Source organism: Myotis lucifugus, unplaced genomic scaffold (genome assembly GCF_000147115.1).
Source record: "Myotis lucifugus unplaced genomic scaffold, Myoluc2.0 scaffold_391, whole genome shotgun sequence".
In the NCBI taxonomy this organism is placed as follows: domain Eukaryota; kingdom Metazoa; phylum Chordata; class Mammalia; order Chiroptera; family Vespertilionidae; genus Myotis; species Myotis lucifugus.
This window is the reverse complement of record NW_005871439.1, coordinates 924975-940396: the sequence shown is the minus strand read 5'-3', so window position 1 is coordinate 940396 and position 15422 is coordinate 924975. Positions and strand designations below refer to the sequence as shown.

Below are 15422 nucleotides of genomic sequence, written 5' to 3'. Positions count from 1 at the left end.
ACAAGCAGAGAGCAAGCGACTGGGGCTCGCCAGCTCTGCGCTGCTCCTCCGTGGGGTTGTCCCCAGACAGCGTCTCTTCGGAAGGTGACTTTATCTTCTCAGCACTTGCAGTGTTTTATGTTTTACCTGCTGTGGCCTTTGTTCGTTCCCATTCCCAGGACACCGTGTCCACCTGCTGGACGTTTTATTTGTATGTCAGGGCTCGGCACGTCTACAAACAAACCTTGACCCCGTGTCTCCACTTGCAGAACAGTGTCCCGTGCGGGTTTCTTTTTCTGGTGACGGTGTTGCCCAGGATCAAAGCCGTGGCTCTTATTTATTTGGGCAGGTGTCGTAAAGGTACATCCAGAAACTGCACCATCCCAGCGACCTGGCGTGCCTCTGCGCGTCCATAGGTCTGTCGTCCAGCGTTCGCGGAAAGGAATGTAACGAGCACGGAATGGCCAGGCCCATGCTAAGAAGCTCACATGTGATTTTCACGTTAGGTTTGAGTCCCCGCCAGGGCACAGACTCAGGTTGTGGTTTAATACCCGTGTGAAAAGCAACCGATCGGTGTTTTCTCTCCCTCTCTCCCTCTCTGTCTCTCTCTCTCTCACTCTCTCTCTCTCCTTGTCTCCCTCCCTCATTCTGTTTCTCACTCTCTCCCTCCCTCCCTTTCCCTTCCTCTCTCTGTCAAATCAATAAAAACATAAAATTAACCATTTGTACGCTGTAAGCATCTATAGATGCAAGCGGTGGGCTTTTTTAAATTAAATTCAAAATATCGTGGCAGTAAACTGGTTAAAAACAAAAACACAAGCCAGGAAGCTTTGCACACAACGAGACATCCCGCATTTTAATGATTCATCAAAGAACCCCTCTCACCTCGTCAGCAAGGAGCCAGAGACCCAGGAGGTTAACTCCCTCACCCAGAGGCTCTGCCTCCCAGGAACACTCCCCGGTTTTTTTCCCACCATCACTCGATGGGCCGCGTGGTTTGGGTTCATCCCCTGAGTTTACCGCATTGTGGTTGATATTGTTCTAGCATTAGTCCAAATGGTTCTAGAAGGGCTACCTGAAGCAATAGAATAGCCACATCGAGCTCGACTCTACCAAGTGGAAATGCCATGGCTGTAAATAACTGTGCGCCGCTACCTCCCGGCCCAGGGGCGGTGAGCATTTTAAATCAGAGTCCCGTTCACACGACCATGTCTGCAGCCGCCCTGAGCGGCCCGCTCCCTGTAGCGGGATCCGTATGCCTGGCTCCGGCTCCTCATTTCTCCGGGAAAAGTCTTTGTCTTAAATTCCACACGTGGACGTGCGCTCACTGCAGACTTTCAGGGCTTATTAAAAGCATTAATTTTTAACGCGTTCTCTTCTACAATTTTCCTGTAGCGATTTCATATTTATTTTATCCAGCTGATGGGAATGTGGTTAATTAGTTGTGTAGTTCCTCGCCAGTCTCCCCCGAAGGCTATAAATAAAAAATTGGGCTTTTATTGGGCTACTGCTTTGAACTGATTTAAAAGAATTGTTTATATTTTGTATCCCAGTAGCAAACTGTCTAGATTTTTTTTTAACATATAAATATAAAATTTACCCAAAAGAGTTGTAGTAAAATTGTTTGGCATGGCTTTTGCTAATCAGAGGCCACTGTTCATAGGTTTGGAGTGATCTTCAGTTTAAATAGCCTCATTAGGGTGAACTCTCAATCCCCTTCATCAATATGATGCTCTAGGGCAGTGATGGCGAACCTTTTGAGCTCGGCGTGTCAGCATTTTGAAAAACCCTAACTTAACTCTGGTGCCGTGTCTTTTTTTTCTTTCAATCTCAAACGGAGTATTCCACCCCTCATCCCCCAGAGAGACAGCAGGAAGTACTGTTGCCAGTTTCCTTGTGTAATTCTTGCCAAGTAACAAGGGAAGGCATGTGCGAGATGCAAGATAAGTCCGCCCACAGCTGGGAAGAGCAGTCAGCACCTTCCTTACACAGTCCCTTAGCGTTCAGCTGGTGTTATTCCTTCCGTCGTTGAAGCACAATGTGGGGCCTCGACTGAGCCACGCACTCTGCTCTGAGATGGGGATCCCAGGACTGGACTTTGGCCCTTGCTCTTGCAGAGCTGCATATGGGATGAGAGAGGGAGGTAGTGTTCAGGTCATCTTGGAAGTGCATAGGTGATTGGAACAGGTGGCGAGAGCTGTGAAAGGCGTGCACGCAGGGCTCGGAAGGCACTTACCAGGGTGGAGATGTTGCCAAGAGAGCTCCCGTGACGTCAGAGGGTGCCAGCGCGTGTCTGGTCCTGAGCACGGAGGGTCTGGGGACCTCAGGGAGAGCCATGGAGCTGGGGTCAGAGGTGATGGGGTGAGGAGCACAAGGCGAAGCTGCAGAGAGAGAAACAGACCGGGCCAGACCCTAAAGAGCTTTCTGGGCCAATAGTGAGGGTTTTGAAAAATCTCCCAGCAGTCGGAAGCAACGCGTGTGAAGTGGGAAGATAACACGATAAGCCTTGCGGTCTGCAAGGATCCCTCTGGCTGCAATGTGGAGAACTTTCTTGAAAAAATACTCCCGGCCTCTCTTATCCCAGTCCTACACGGAGTTGCTGCAAAGTGAAGCCTTTTCGCTCGCTACCCGTAGGAAACCAGGCAGTTCTCTGCTGAGGAACTTTATTTAAGGGTCTACTTCTAGAAATTCACTCGTTCTCATTGGCCCTCATTTGTAATCAAGGCAGAACATCTTAACAGAAACCGTGTCAACATCACGCGTTCCATCGCTGCCTGTGTGTCCTTGCTGGTCAGCATTCGGTTCTGGATCTCAGAGTGGACGTGAGACTCGGCACCGATCCGCTCGGCACCCGAGAGGCGAGGCCTCGAGCGCAGTCCGTGGGCTCTGTAGAGGGAACCAAGTCATCTTCACAACAAAGCGTTGCTGTGGGAACCTGACTGGTAGCCCAACGCAGAACTCCGGAGAGGGTCAGGAGGCCTGGGGTTTGAATGTTGGCCGGCTACCAAGTTTCCTTGTGACCTTACACAAGTCATTACCCTTGTTGGGGGGGTGGGGGGAGGGATCTTTAGTTTCCTTGTCTTTAAAATAAAGAAGTCAAACCAGGTAATTTCGTATTTAAAAGAGCCCTTTCTACTCAGACAGCCTATGATTCTAAATCTACAGTTCGAGCCCCACCTGATGACGCAGTATCTTAAGGATCCTTTAACCTTTGGACGTCTTCTCGGCGCTGTCATTAGACGGACCGTGTGCCATCGGGGTCACAAATGCCCCTGGGCCGGGTCTGCGTGTCCCCTAGCTGTCTCGAGCTGGGGAAGATCCCGACTTCACTAAGTCCTGGGGCCGCCCACTTCTCCTCGCTACAGATGAACTAACTGCTCATCAGATCAGGAACCAGAGTGGGTGGGGAACCCCATTTAGGGAGGAGCAGCAGGCGATTGGGAAGGTCTGGAGAAACGTGGGTGGGTTCTAAGGGGGAGCGCCCCCCACCCCCATTCCCCGAAGGTCACATGGCTTTTAACAGAAAAGTGAGAGCACCTTTACTTTACATATTTAAAGCAAAACAGATCTTGGCATCAGGAAACACTAACACCATCTCAACAGAACTCCAAGGGAAACTAGGTAACCGCAAAACGAATTTTGTAATTCACTCTGAAGCAATTCCCCTGGAAGGTTTGTGGAGATTGGGTCTGACTTCATGAGTCTTTAGCATATAGGAATGAGTGAGCTCAAGTTTAACTGGATGCCCTTAATGCAGCGGTTTGAACAGTGTGAATTCTGTTTACAGATTATTCTGCTAAAACTTGAATTTTGTAATTCTTTTTTTTTCTTCTGTTTAACAAAAGTGGATACAGATGTTCTATGCCGTTTTTTTATTTGAATCAGTGGAGGGGCAAGCATTCACTGTACATAAGGAATCTAAATAGACCTGGCTATAGGTCTAGCACAGCACCGATGCCGTCTCCCCGGGGAGCCCACGTGTGTGTCCAGCACCCAGATCACGGGATCGAGAGTTCCCAGTGTCCCAGAGGCCTCCTCGTGCCCCTCTCGCCACTCACCCCACGCCCAACTAACCACCACCCCGACTCTGGCACCGTAATTTAGCTTTCCCCCGTGTTTGAACTTTATATAAACGCTCCCTTTTGTGTCTGGCTCCTCTCGCTCAGTGTTGCGTGTGACATTTCGTCTGTGTCCCCGCATGTGGCCACAGTGCCTCCCGCAGCTAAACACGGGCCAACACGCTATGTATAGCCTCCGGACCCGATCGGGCGTGTGGCCTCCTGTTGCGCACCCATGAACTCAGAATGGCCTGGATGTTTGTAAAGGGTTGTAGAGAAAATTAGCAGCCTGCCTGGGGCCTGCAAAGCCGAAAGTATTTGCTGTCTGGCCCTTGGTAGGAAAAACTTGCTGACCCTTGTTCTCCGGTGTTCCATTGCGTCAGGAGGCCACCGTTGAGGGACCCGTTCTCGGGTGGTAGACGTTTGGTTGTTTGCTGGTTCGGGCTGTTTTGAACAGTGTTGTGAGGAGCATTCTCGTGCAGTCCTCTGGGTGCACGGAAGTACAGATCCCCGGGCGGGGTGCAGCCCAGGGTGGAAACGCCGGTCACAGGGTGGTGGATGGTGCTCAGCTCTGGCGGATGCCGCCCAAACAGCTTGGGAGAGTGGTGGTTCCGTGGCACGCTCCTGGCAGCCACTTACTCCGTGCCTTCCCAGCACTTGGGATTGCCGGTTTTAGCCGGTTCTTGTGAGTTCAAGGGATGGCATGTGTGGTTTTGAACTTGCATTTCCTTGGGGACAACTGAGGTTCAGCCTCTGCTCATAGGCCTGTGGGCCATTGGATAGCCGCTTATGTGAAGGGCCCATTTATTCCTGTCATTGGCATTAGCAGTTGCCCTTTTTCCGTTGAGTGGATGGCTTTCTCTCTCTGTTGACATACAGGGGTTCTTTGTGTATAAGTAAGAGTCCTTCCTGCGTTTATGGGTCACAGCTGTTTTCTCCCATTCTGCACAGGGCAGTGCCTGGCTGCAAAGATCTGGAGCAGGCCCTGGCCGGTGTGGCCCAGTGGTTAGAGCGTCGGCCTGTACACCAGAGGTCGCAGGTTCGATTCCTGGTCAAGGGCATGAACCTCGGTTGCAGGTCCGATCCCTGCCCTGTGTGGGAAGCAACGGGTCCATGTCTCTCTGCCATATCGATGTTTCTCTCTTTCTCTCTCCTCCTCTCCCCCGTCCCTACCACTCTCTCTAAAAAGCAGTGGAAAAAAGGTCCTCACTCCTCGGGTGAGGATTAAAAACAAAATCTGCAGCTGATGTTTGGTAGCAGATGTGCTTTTCAGGGAAGCTTTTGCTTTTCTTACACATTTTTATGTTTTTTTTCCCCTTTGTTCTAGGATTGTCCTTTCATTGTCTGCATGACCTACGCCTTCCACACTCCAGATAAACTCTGCTTCATCTTGGACCTGATGAACGGTAAGCGAGTCGGACTCCCTGAAGGACGTAGCCGTGACCCGGCCGACGGGCAGGTTGGGTCTCTCTGATCAGTCGTTTGCCCCTGAAGATGGAGGCAGCCTTTTACTCTTCAATCTAATTAAAATTCATGTAAAATGTTGACCTGGGTTTCCCTCTGCCCCTCCCAGTCTTTCCCTGGAAGTTGCATTTCCTAGAAAAGATTTTCATAAAATACTTAACAGTGAAACGTGATTTTCTGGAATGCAGCTGGTCTGGGCCGTTAATTAGCTTGTTGCCTGGCCCTCAACGTTTAGGAATGAAATGTCTCATAAGAATATAGGTTAAATGTATTTAAAATCCAACTTTGAAGGATGTTCGCCTGATTTTCTGTACCTTTAGCCCAGAACAACTGTACCTTGACCTTTTAGACTGTGAGTGAATGATGGCCTTTAGAATGGCGAACAAGGTTTAGACAGAAAAACGATTTCTAATACTAGAAAGCGACACGGGGTGGACGGAGAGTCTTTTTGGTAACAAGAGCTAAAATAAAAAGGCACACAATTCAACAAGTAAAGTGCCTTTTTTTTGAGGTTCCTGGGATGTTTTATTATGTTTCGAGTGTTTGATTTAAGACTGGATCTGTCCCACGACATGAAGGAATTTCACAGACATAATAACGAACAAAAGCAGCCAGACGCAGCGGCCTGCGGTCTGTACGGTTCTATTCATGTGACCGTCAGAAATCAAAGTCAGGCACGCAGACTCTTGAGGACGACAGCGACTTTTCAAATCAACCCTGTGCCTCCGACTCCAGGGGGCGACCTGCACTATCACCTGTCGCAGCACGGGGTGTTCTCCGAGAAGGAGATGCGCTTCTACGCCACCGAGATCATCCTGGGGCTGGAGCACATGCACCATCGCTTCGTCGTGTACAGGGACCTGAAGGTGAGCTGCGCGGCCGGCTCGCCGGTCACCGGGTCCGCGCGGGGAGGCGTGTGGTCCGGGCGCTCGGACATTCCCGTCCTTTTCCTCGCTCGGCCCCGACGTCCCTGTGATGTCGGTCTCTTCCAGGCTCCGAACTCTGTCCTCGGAGCTCGCGTCTGTCCCGGTGGCCAGTCACCTCGGCGCCTGCTACAGTGCCTGGCGCAGCTCGGACGCTCATTCCAAAATTTTAACTGGTTGATTCGTGCAAAGCAGGGGCGGGCGCTTTCTGGTGTTGCTGCTCATGTTTACCTTTAATTGTAATTCGGTTGATGCTCACTAAGCCGCTGCCTTGGCCCTGGCGCTGTGTCAGAGCTGGAGATGTGCAGGGATAGCAAGCGAAGGACTTGCGTCTCACAGGATGCGCCCTGGTGAACCAGGACATAGACTGGCCGGGTCAGAGTTCATGGGGGGGGGGCGAGGCTGGCCAGCCTGCAGAGCTTCCCCCAAAGGCCAGTGCCAGAGCTTCACGTTTCGAGGTCACCTTAAAAACCACGGATAGATAGATTGTTTTAGGTCCCTGAGCTACAGAACCCCAGCTTGCTATGCTTGGGCTTCTCTTCTTGTTTTCTTTAAAAAAATCTCACTGGTGCCTGGCCGGTGTGGCTCAGTGGTTGAGCGTCATCCCATGCACCAAGAGGTCATCAGATCGATTCCCAGTCAGGGCACCATGCCCGGGTTGTGGGCTCCATCCCCTGTAGGGGGCATGCAATTTTAAAGCTTTCTTCAAAGTTAATAAATTATTCTCTTAATTTTCACAAGAGCATTAAGGAAAAATATTGTTCTCATCGAATAGAAATAATGAGACACTGGCTGGTATGTGACATTTTATTTCCTCGTGTGAGTTTTACAGAAGAATAAAATACAAGCCGAAGATCTAGAAAGCACCGTTGTAATGCGTTTCCATTTGCATCTGTAACCGGTTTCTGAGCGTCTTTATGCCATGGTTTTGTTTTCTCAGCTATTTAGTAGGCAGTGGTATTATTTAATTTCTATTCCAACTTCATCCTCGTCACTCATGATTATTCATGCTCCGCTGTTATAATAGCATGCCATTATTTTTATTTCAAGCGAAACAATGGTGATCTCCAGCAGAAAACGATGAAGACGACTGTAATTCAATGTATATCGGGGAGAGGAGCTTTGTTTGCCGTGATTATGCTGACCAAATCTAATCTCAGTGGCTACATTTCATCAGCGTTGCGGTCAAAATTACATTTGGTCATTTGGTGGATCGGGCACCAGTCAACAGAAATGACATTGATGGGGACCCGGGTGGCCCTGTGGAGTACTTTGACTTCTTAGGTCAGCGCCGGTAGCATCTTGCAAGATTCCTTTCTGTTCTGTGCCTCACGGTCTCCTTCTCAGAAGTCGTTATGACTCACAGAGGCACAGTGTCCCAGCTGGAAGGCCGGGAAAAGAACAAGCTTTGTCACGCTGATGAACTGTGCTCACAGCCCCTCTCTCTTACCTGCGCTTCATTTTCGTTAGTAGTTGAATCCTTCGCTACTAATAACCAGCACCATCATTACCACTCTCAGCGGAAGTTAACGTGCCACATTCATTCTCAGCATCATGCCCTCCTTGGCTGTGATCTCATAGAGCTAGAATTTGTGTTCAGGAAGGAACTGTGATAGGATAATGAGGTACCCCGTGCCTGTAGTTTTAGACTTCCTCAGAGCCTCCAGGCATCCGGGGAAAACTCTCGCAGATCACCTTCTCTTTCTCTTCAGCCCGCAAATATCCTCTTGGATGAGTACGGACACGTCAGGATATCAGATCTCGGTCTGGCCTGTGATTTCTCCAAAAAGAAGCCGCACGCGAGCGTGTGAGTAGTGCATCGCCTCTGTCCACCATCAGTTCTCCACTGCAGCCCGCTTGTTCCCTCGGACCCCGCCCTGGTCACGTGTTACCGTCCACACACCCCCTCCCCCATTTTTTTCTTGCCAGCCATGATTTTCTTTTTCTTTTAAAAAAAAATATATTTTTATTGAATTCAGAGAGGGAGAGAGAGATAGAAACATGGATGAGAGAGATCGGCTGCCTCCTGCACGCCTCACACTGGGGATCAAGCCCACAACCCGGGCGTGTGCCCTGACGGGGAATTGAACCATGACCTCCTGGTTCACAAGTCGACCCTCGGTAATAAATCTCTGAAGGTCGTGATAAGGAGAAATGAAATAGTCCGTGGGCCGAGTGCAGAGGCAGCTGTATGGGGAACTCTCCAAGGACAGCCGGAGGTCAAGTTTCTCCATCCACCTGTTCCTTCCTTTTCAAAATAACTGTGTGGGTTTTTGTTTTTTAAGAGAAATTAGGAATATTATTAAATTAAAAACCAAACATCTACTTGCAGTTCAAGCTGTTGAACATGGGTTGGTCCTCTAAGTGACCGCACAGGGGACCCTCCCTGACACCACAGCCTCCGCCACACCTGGCCCCTCAGGGCCCCCTGGACTGCGTGTGGCGGTGGCCATGCGTGATCGGGGCGTGTTGACACTGGCCCCAGGGCGTCTCTGAACCCGGGTTTATTCAAATGACAGTTGTGAGGGTTCAGTCATTGAATGAACGCAACACGTGTTCATTTACATTGGCCGTGTGCTAGGTGCTGGCAGTGCCGCGGCGACCATGACAGAAAGGACCCCTGACCTCCGGGAGGTGACCAGGGTGTGGGCTGGCGGTGCCATCGGTTGGGCCTCAGCAGTCCCAGGCAGGCACCGCTTGCTGCTTTGAATAGGTTGTTATCTTCACAGAAGCCCTGGAGCTTGTAGATGCCATTATCTACTTTCTGTGGTGGGAAAACTAGGCCACCGATCTGGCACATCCCGGGGCCAGAACTACAGTCCGGTCTGTCTGACTCCCAGGAAGTAGCCCCACCTCAGCATGGGCCATGCGGGTCCGCACAGGAGACCTTCCGCTCTTCATAGCTGTCCAGGTGGAGGAGGGGCTGACCGGATTCAGATGTCGCCTCCAGGATGGAGGACTAGTCTTCACATTGATTTCGTGGGGTGATCTCTTGAGGTTCATTCCTATCCTGGTTAAGACAGAAAGGGTTGCTCCCCCACCGGGTGTCGGATGGATCATGTCTGTGCAGAGGCTCCATCGTCCCCGCCCTTGTTCGCAGCTGCTGCCGTTTGGTGAGCCATTCAGATGGTATGAGGTGCCCATGTTCCGCTAACGCGCCACCCTTTCTCCTCCCCAGGGGCACGCACGGGTACATGGCTCCCGAGGTGCTGCAGAAGGGGACGGCCTACGACAGCAGTGCCGACTGGTTCTCCCTGGGCTGCATGCTCTTCAAGCTTCTGAGAGGGTGAGTGAGGCGCCCCCTCACTCACCGGCGGGCGTGTCAGCAGGGCCTGGGCTGGGGTCACCGTCAAGGCTGTTAGACTTGATGCTCTTCCGGGTCCCACGGTGATCTGTCAGCCACGTGCTCATCTAAATGAGGACCGTGGCTCTCTCTGCCTCGTGAAAGCGACAGCTCTGTTCCCGTAAGGTTATAGAAGAAAGCTTATGGTGTGGTGTTTTTATTCCATATCCTGTGGGAGTTACAGCAGTGATGGCGAACCTTTTGAGCTCGGCGTGCCAGCATTTTGAAAAGCCCTAACTTAACTCCGGTGCCGTGTCACATAGAGACATTTTTTGATATTTGCAACCACAGTAAAACAAAGATTTACATTTTTGATAATTTATTTTATATATTTAAATGCCATTTAACAAAGAAAAATCAACCCAAAAAATGAGTTTGCGTGTCACCTCTGACAGGCGTGTCATAGGTTCGCCATCACTGAGTTACAGCATACTTAAATCTGAAATAAGACCGCTTTGAAAAAATTTATAAAAATAATAAAATAAGACGGCTTTGAAATATTTCCATTGATACCCCTTATTTGAGAATAAGTGTTATTTGAAAATGTGGGTAATTGACAAAGGTAGGATTTTTTTTCCCCTACAGATGCATTACCCATGATTGTCTTGTGCGCTTAGGTCATTTTCAGGGCTACACACGTGGATGAAGACCCGTGATGAAGCCGTTTTAAACGTGCATTTATTTGTAATCCTGCTGACAGTAATTTGTTTTTAAAACGCAAAGATGGGATTGTGTAGTCTTGTGTTTCTAATTCATTTGGTGGTAATGGACCCTCAGTCCTAAGCTACCGAACATGGTGAAATCGAGGGGACCGATGACGCAGCAGAAGCGCTCTCAAAACGTGTCCTCATCTCGAACGATTAAACGTTGTTAGCATTTCCGCGGAGCTTAAGAACGTTTAGCCAGTTTCAATAGAGAGCTTAAGTTCTCAGCGTATAGTGTTGCTTTTTCTTCATTCGCAAAGAGGCAAAAAGCGCTCGACAGGAAAACGTCCTCGCCCAGGTTCGCCCGTTGATGTTTCCCTCGTGAGCACGCGAGGCTGGTGTTTGCTGACTTTCTCACTTTTCTGTCTGAAAGCCTCCTTGAGCACCACTCATCTTCTTCTCTTAGCACATCTGGGGAGAGGGCTGGCGCCCCACTCGGTCCGGAGCCCCCAGGACTCCGCCGATCCAGCTGATCTCTGCTCCCCCATCCGCTCGGGCACTGAAATTGCATTATTGCCTAGAGAGGCAGGTCTTGTCGGTCCTGAATTGAATTATTGTGTTTGTGGAGCCTGGATGGGCTTAATTCCCGTCATCAGACTAGCTGACCTAATTAGGGAGCTTCTGCCAGGCCAACCAGAGACAGCCGCTCCCACCCGAGACATCCTTCGACCCCTGGGAGTCAGCGGGCCCAGTGGGCGCATGCCGCTCGCCAGGGTCTTTGCCCGGGCCTCCCGAGGAGGTTAGAGATGCAGAATGCACACTGACAAGAAGTTCAAGATGATGAAAAACTGCAGAGCAGCTCAAGCGTTGAACGCACTGGTTCAAGATTCGAAAATCTGCCGTAAAATGGTCCAGGGAAGCCTGCCAAGGCCTTGTGTTCAGGGCTCTGTGCGCGTCTTTATTTTGTTTAATATTCTTACTCCGTTTATCATAACGTCCATGCATGTACATTAGGGACGATGTGGCATAGCAGTCTTTTTAGAAGATCTGAGGGTTTGGTTTAATAACTCTATAGGACCCAGCATTACCATCTGTGGTTAACAGCGTGAATTCAGCCTTATTTGGCCAGAATTCACGTCCGCAGTGCTGAATCGGAAGGGGGTCATCCCTCTGTGAAGTCCCTGGTCAGGCTCGGGCGAAACGGCACGTTCGGTGTGGCTCCTACGGAGAGGAGTCTTGGCCGACAGGACACACCCAGGGGTTGGTCATGAGGATGGGATGGGATGGGATGGGATGGATGGGTGAGGAGAAGAGAGAGAGCTAGAAGTCATGGCTCACGGGGAAGGTTGAAGGAGCTGGTGCCTTACTGACGGGGCGGAAGTCATACTGCGTAGCCCCAGAGGGGAAGCGTTGTGAGGCTGGGATAGGAACACCTTTTCCAGCATGAGCTGCCCAGGGAGGCGTGTCCTGCTGCCCAGGTAGCCAGCTCCCTGCCGCTGTCCGGGGACCACCTACTGAGCCCGAAGTGGGAAGAGTCCTTCCAGGGTAGGATGGGTCGGACCCGATGGGTCTTCCCCACCAGCATTTATGGTCTAATGCCATCCTGTTGTTCAAAAGCCGTTCCCAGGAAAGGATGTGGCGCTAAACCCAAAGAGCAGCAGAGTATCTATTGATTGAATGGATTTAAATTAAATTTGTAGAGCATTTATTGAGCGCCTACAGTATGCAAGACTGTGCTTGACGCTACGGGGAAAGGAAGGCCGGGGAAGAGAGGGAGGGGCAGGAAGGAAGCCACATCCAGTGATGGGAGAGAATCACGGATCGGCTGCCTCCTGCACGCCCCACACTGGGGATGGAGCCCGCAACCCATGCATGTGCTCTGACTGGTAGTTGAACCGTGACCTCCTGGTTCATAGGTCGAGGCTCAACCACTGAGCCACCCCGGGCTGGCCGAGCTTCTGTTCTCTGTGATTGAATACTCCCAGATGGACCAGTGTGTCCCCCTGCTTCTGCTTTTGTCTTGATGCCCTGGAAGAATGCCTCCGGGCAGGAGGGAAGGAACCGGTGTGAGAACGTTGTGCAGGCCTGAGCACGGGCTTGCATCCCTGAGTCACGGTGACGAGCCATTCGGAGGCCATGCGTTCAGGGCGGGCGCTGGTCGCCGCTTCCCCTGAGATGCCGTGGTCAGATGCTTTGGAGCATCTGTGCCTGCGCTGTGTCCACGTGGCAGGCGTGGAATTGCCGTCACGGTCCTCAGTCTGGGTTTCAGGTGTCTCTAGGGGAAAAGAATCGCCCTGTCGCCTGATCTTACGCTTGTCACCATTGATTGTCCCCAAAGGTGTCAGACGCGGGGAGGGAGCCCCGGGGGGGGGGGGGGGGGGGGTTGTCTGGGGAGAAAGGAACTCTGCCTGAGGGTGTTGAGGGGGGTCCCCGGGGAAAAAACAAGGGATGTTTCTGAGCATGTTGGCAGCTATTGGCTCAGGTTCAAAATGCGTGTAACACCATCTTTTTGGTATTTTAAAATTAATTTTCGATGTAAGAGGTTTTAATCACTTGTCATGTTTTTGAACCCATTGTTTCACTGTGGTGATGGTGTGTGTGTGTCTGGGGGTGGAGCCGCCATTTATCATAATTTGAGTGATTTTCCCACTCGTGGGGAGGGGACGATGCAGCTCTCCCACTCTGTCTGTGATTCAAAAGCCACGTCTGGCCGCTGCCCCTGTGAGTTGCTCCCATCACGTTCCCTGGTGCGGTGGGAACATTGCCTGTGCCACCGGGGAACGCGGCTCGCCGGGGAGCAGCTGTGATCACACAGGACCTGGGAGCACCACGCGCCTCGCTCCACACGGAGATCGTTGCTGTCGGGGCCTTTCTTTAACATTCTCCAAAATAGAAACCTAATCTTCGGTTTTGTTCACAAAGAATAATCAGGATTGAACGCGCTGGAGGCAGATGTGCGCCGGGCTTTGCGCTTGAAAGACCCACGTTTCCCAGCCCCGCAGCACAGAGCTGAGGAGCCGCCACGCGTCCCCGACCACGTCCCCTCCAGTCGGACATGGACGATCTCTGTTTATAACGTGGGCTTTGTGGTGCGAGGGCCCGTGCGCCGGAAATGTTTCTGGCACTCGCCAGCTCTGGCTGCAGTTCCCTTGCAGGCCTCCCTCTGGTCTCATGAGAAGCTTTTTAAATTTAGCACAGAGCGTCTCTGTGGGGGCACGGCAGGGCAGTCCTTCCCTTCCAGCCGTCAGGCGCAGGCAAACCCCGGGGTCAAGGGTGGGGTCAAGGGCGGAGTGGGCTCTCTGGCGCTGCACCAGGAGCTGCACCAGGGGGTAGGGGGCCGCAGGAACCCCAAGATCCTCACACAGTCCCCTGCACACGTTCAGGGACTTGGCGGGAAGAGCTGTGCGGAGCAGAAAGACCAAGGTTTGAGTCAGATTTAATAATACACTTTGTTCCTGTCCTTTCGAACCATGAGCGTGCTCATTTCTCCCTGTATTTTGCATAGAGGAACGATGCCAGTGTTTTTTTTTAACGTTAGACTATCTTACAAGTAACAAAGCAGTACCGTTTGCTCTTATATCCTATTTGATTTTCAAATGTAGTAATTTTACATTTTTGTCCTTGGAAACAATTAGGGTAAAAAAAAAATACTTCCAATCTGCTTGGTACTAAGTCTCCTTGTTAATATGTGTTTTTTTCAAATTTAGTGCTTTCAAGAGATGGCAGTAACTTTGTATTTCACTTGCACGATGAGAAAGAAAACAAGGTGTGAGAGCGCCCTCTGTTGTACAAAATGAGAATGGAAATATTTCAGATCATAAATGCTCTGAAAAGGAATAATCTCATCAAGAGCCGATTCAGTGCATGGCTTCACTAATTGGGCAGGATGGCCCGATCAGTCCCAGTGAGCAAAGATGCGTGGGATTTTAGTGTTTTTGGTAAATCCCGTTGATTTGTGTGTGCGACATTCTAATCTCTCTCATGGCGTTCACTTGAGAATATTTCACATATCTCGCCTCAGATGCCTTATAAATACATCTATAGGATTAGTCATTCTACAGGCATGTCTTACTGTAAGAAAACGTAATCACTTATATCCCTTCTTTAACCTTCAAAGAAATAAGTCAGTGAGGCAGTGGTTTTCTAATCTGCATGTTAGCTGGTCTCTCCACATGCGAAGGTTGCCTTGAAAAGCCAGCTTCCCCGGAGTTTTAAAAACATGGCGAAGAGTAAGAATTCTGGGTTTTACGGAGTTGATCAAGCAGACGCTCATTTTGTAAAGTAAGGTTCATCTTTACTGATTCCACAAATGGCTTCTCTGTTAGATGCCGCCGCTCGCTGCCGTTGTCTTCGCTGCTAGCGCAGATGTGGTGGTGGTTCCTTATTGTGGCTGTCCCGGCACCGTTTCGGTGAAATGTGTGGCAGTATGCCCGTTTAGCGATGAAGAGTTGAGGCTGAAGTTTTACATGTCTGGCGCACAGCCGGTGTACCACCAGTCCCAGCGTGAGCCCAGGCGGTCCGACTGGGAAGACCGGGGTCTCCATCAGTAAAAAGGGAGTAGCAGCTCGGGGCTCTCGTTTATCTCTGTTAGCATCTGAGGGGTCGATTGCTTACAATGCCTGGCTTCTGGAGGGGAAGCGTTGTTTGTCTTGGGCATGTTTTGATTTGACTATAGTTCTTGAGGAACTAAAATATTTTTTTTTTTAAAAAAAATGTCAGTCAAACACTTAGCATGACAAGTGTTTGTATAAATGACTTCATTTTCGTGGACTGCCTACTGACTAATCATTTTAAAAAATATGTTTTTATTGATTTTAAAAGAATTGGAGGAGAGGGGAGAGAGAGAGAGAGATCATCGATGTTGAGAGAGAAATACTGATGGGCTGCCTCTCATATGCACCTTGACCAGGGATCAACCCACAATCTGGGCATGAGCCCTGGCTGGGAATCAAACCGGCGACCTTTTGGAACATGGGATGACATTCCAACCGAGCCCCACTGGCCAGGGCCT

General features: G+C 50.5%; 1 protein-coding gene across 1 annotated transcript in view; it reads left to right on the top strand.

The window, feature by feature from the left end:
• LOC102419138 (beta-adrenergic receptor kinase 2) overlaps positions 1–15422 on the top strand; it is a 63854-nt gene that overhangs the window by 36566 nt on the left and 11866 nt on the right. Inside the window, exons 10-13 of the mRNA XM_006102008.2 lie at positions 5365–5443; positions 6237–6367; positions 8137–8231; positions 9603–9710. Of these exons, the coding sequence (XP_006102070.1) occupies positions 5365–5443; positions 6237–6367; positions 8137–8231; positions 9603–9710 (413 nt within the window). The remainder of the gene's footprint in view (positions 1–5364; positions 5444–6236; positions 6368–8136; positions 8232–9602; positions 9711–15422) is intronic.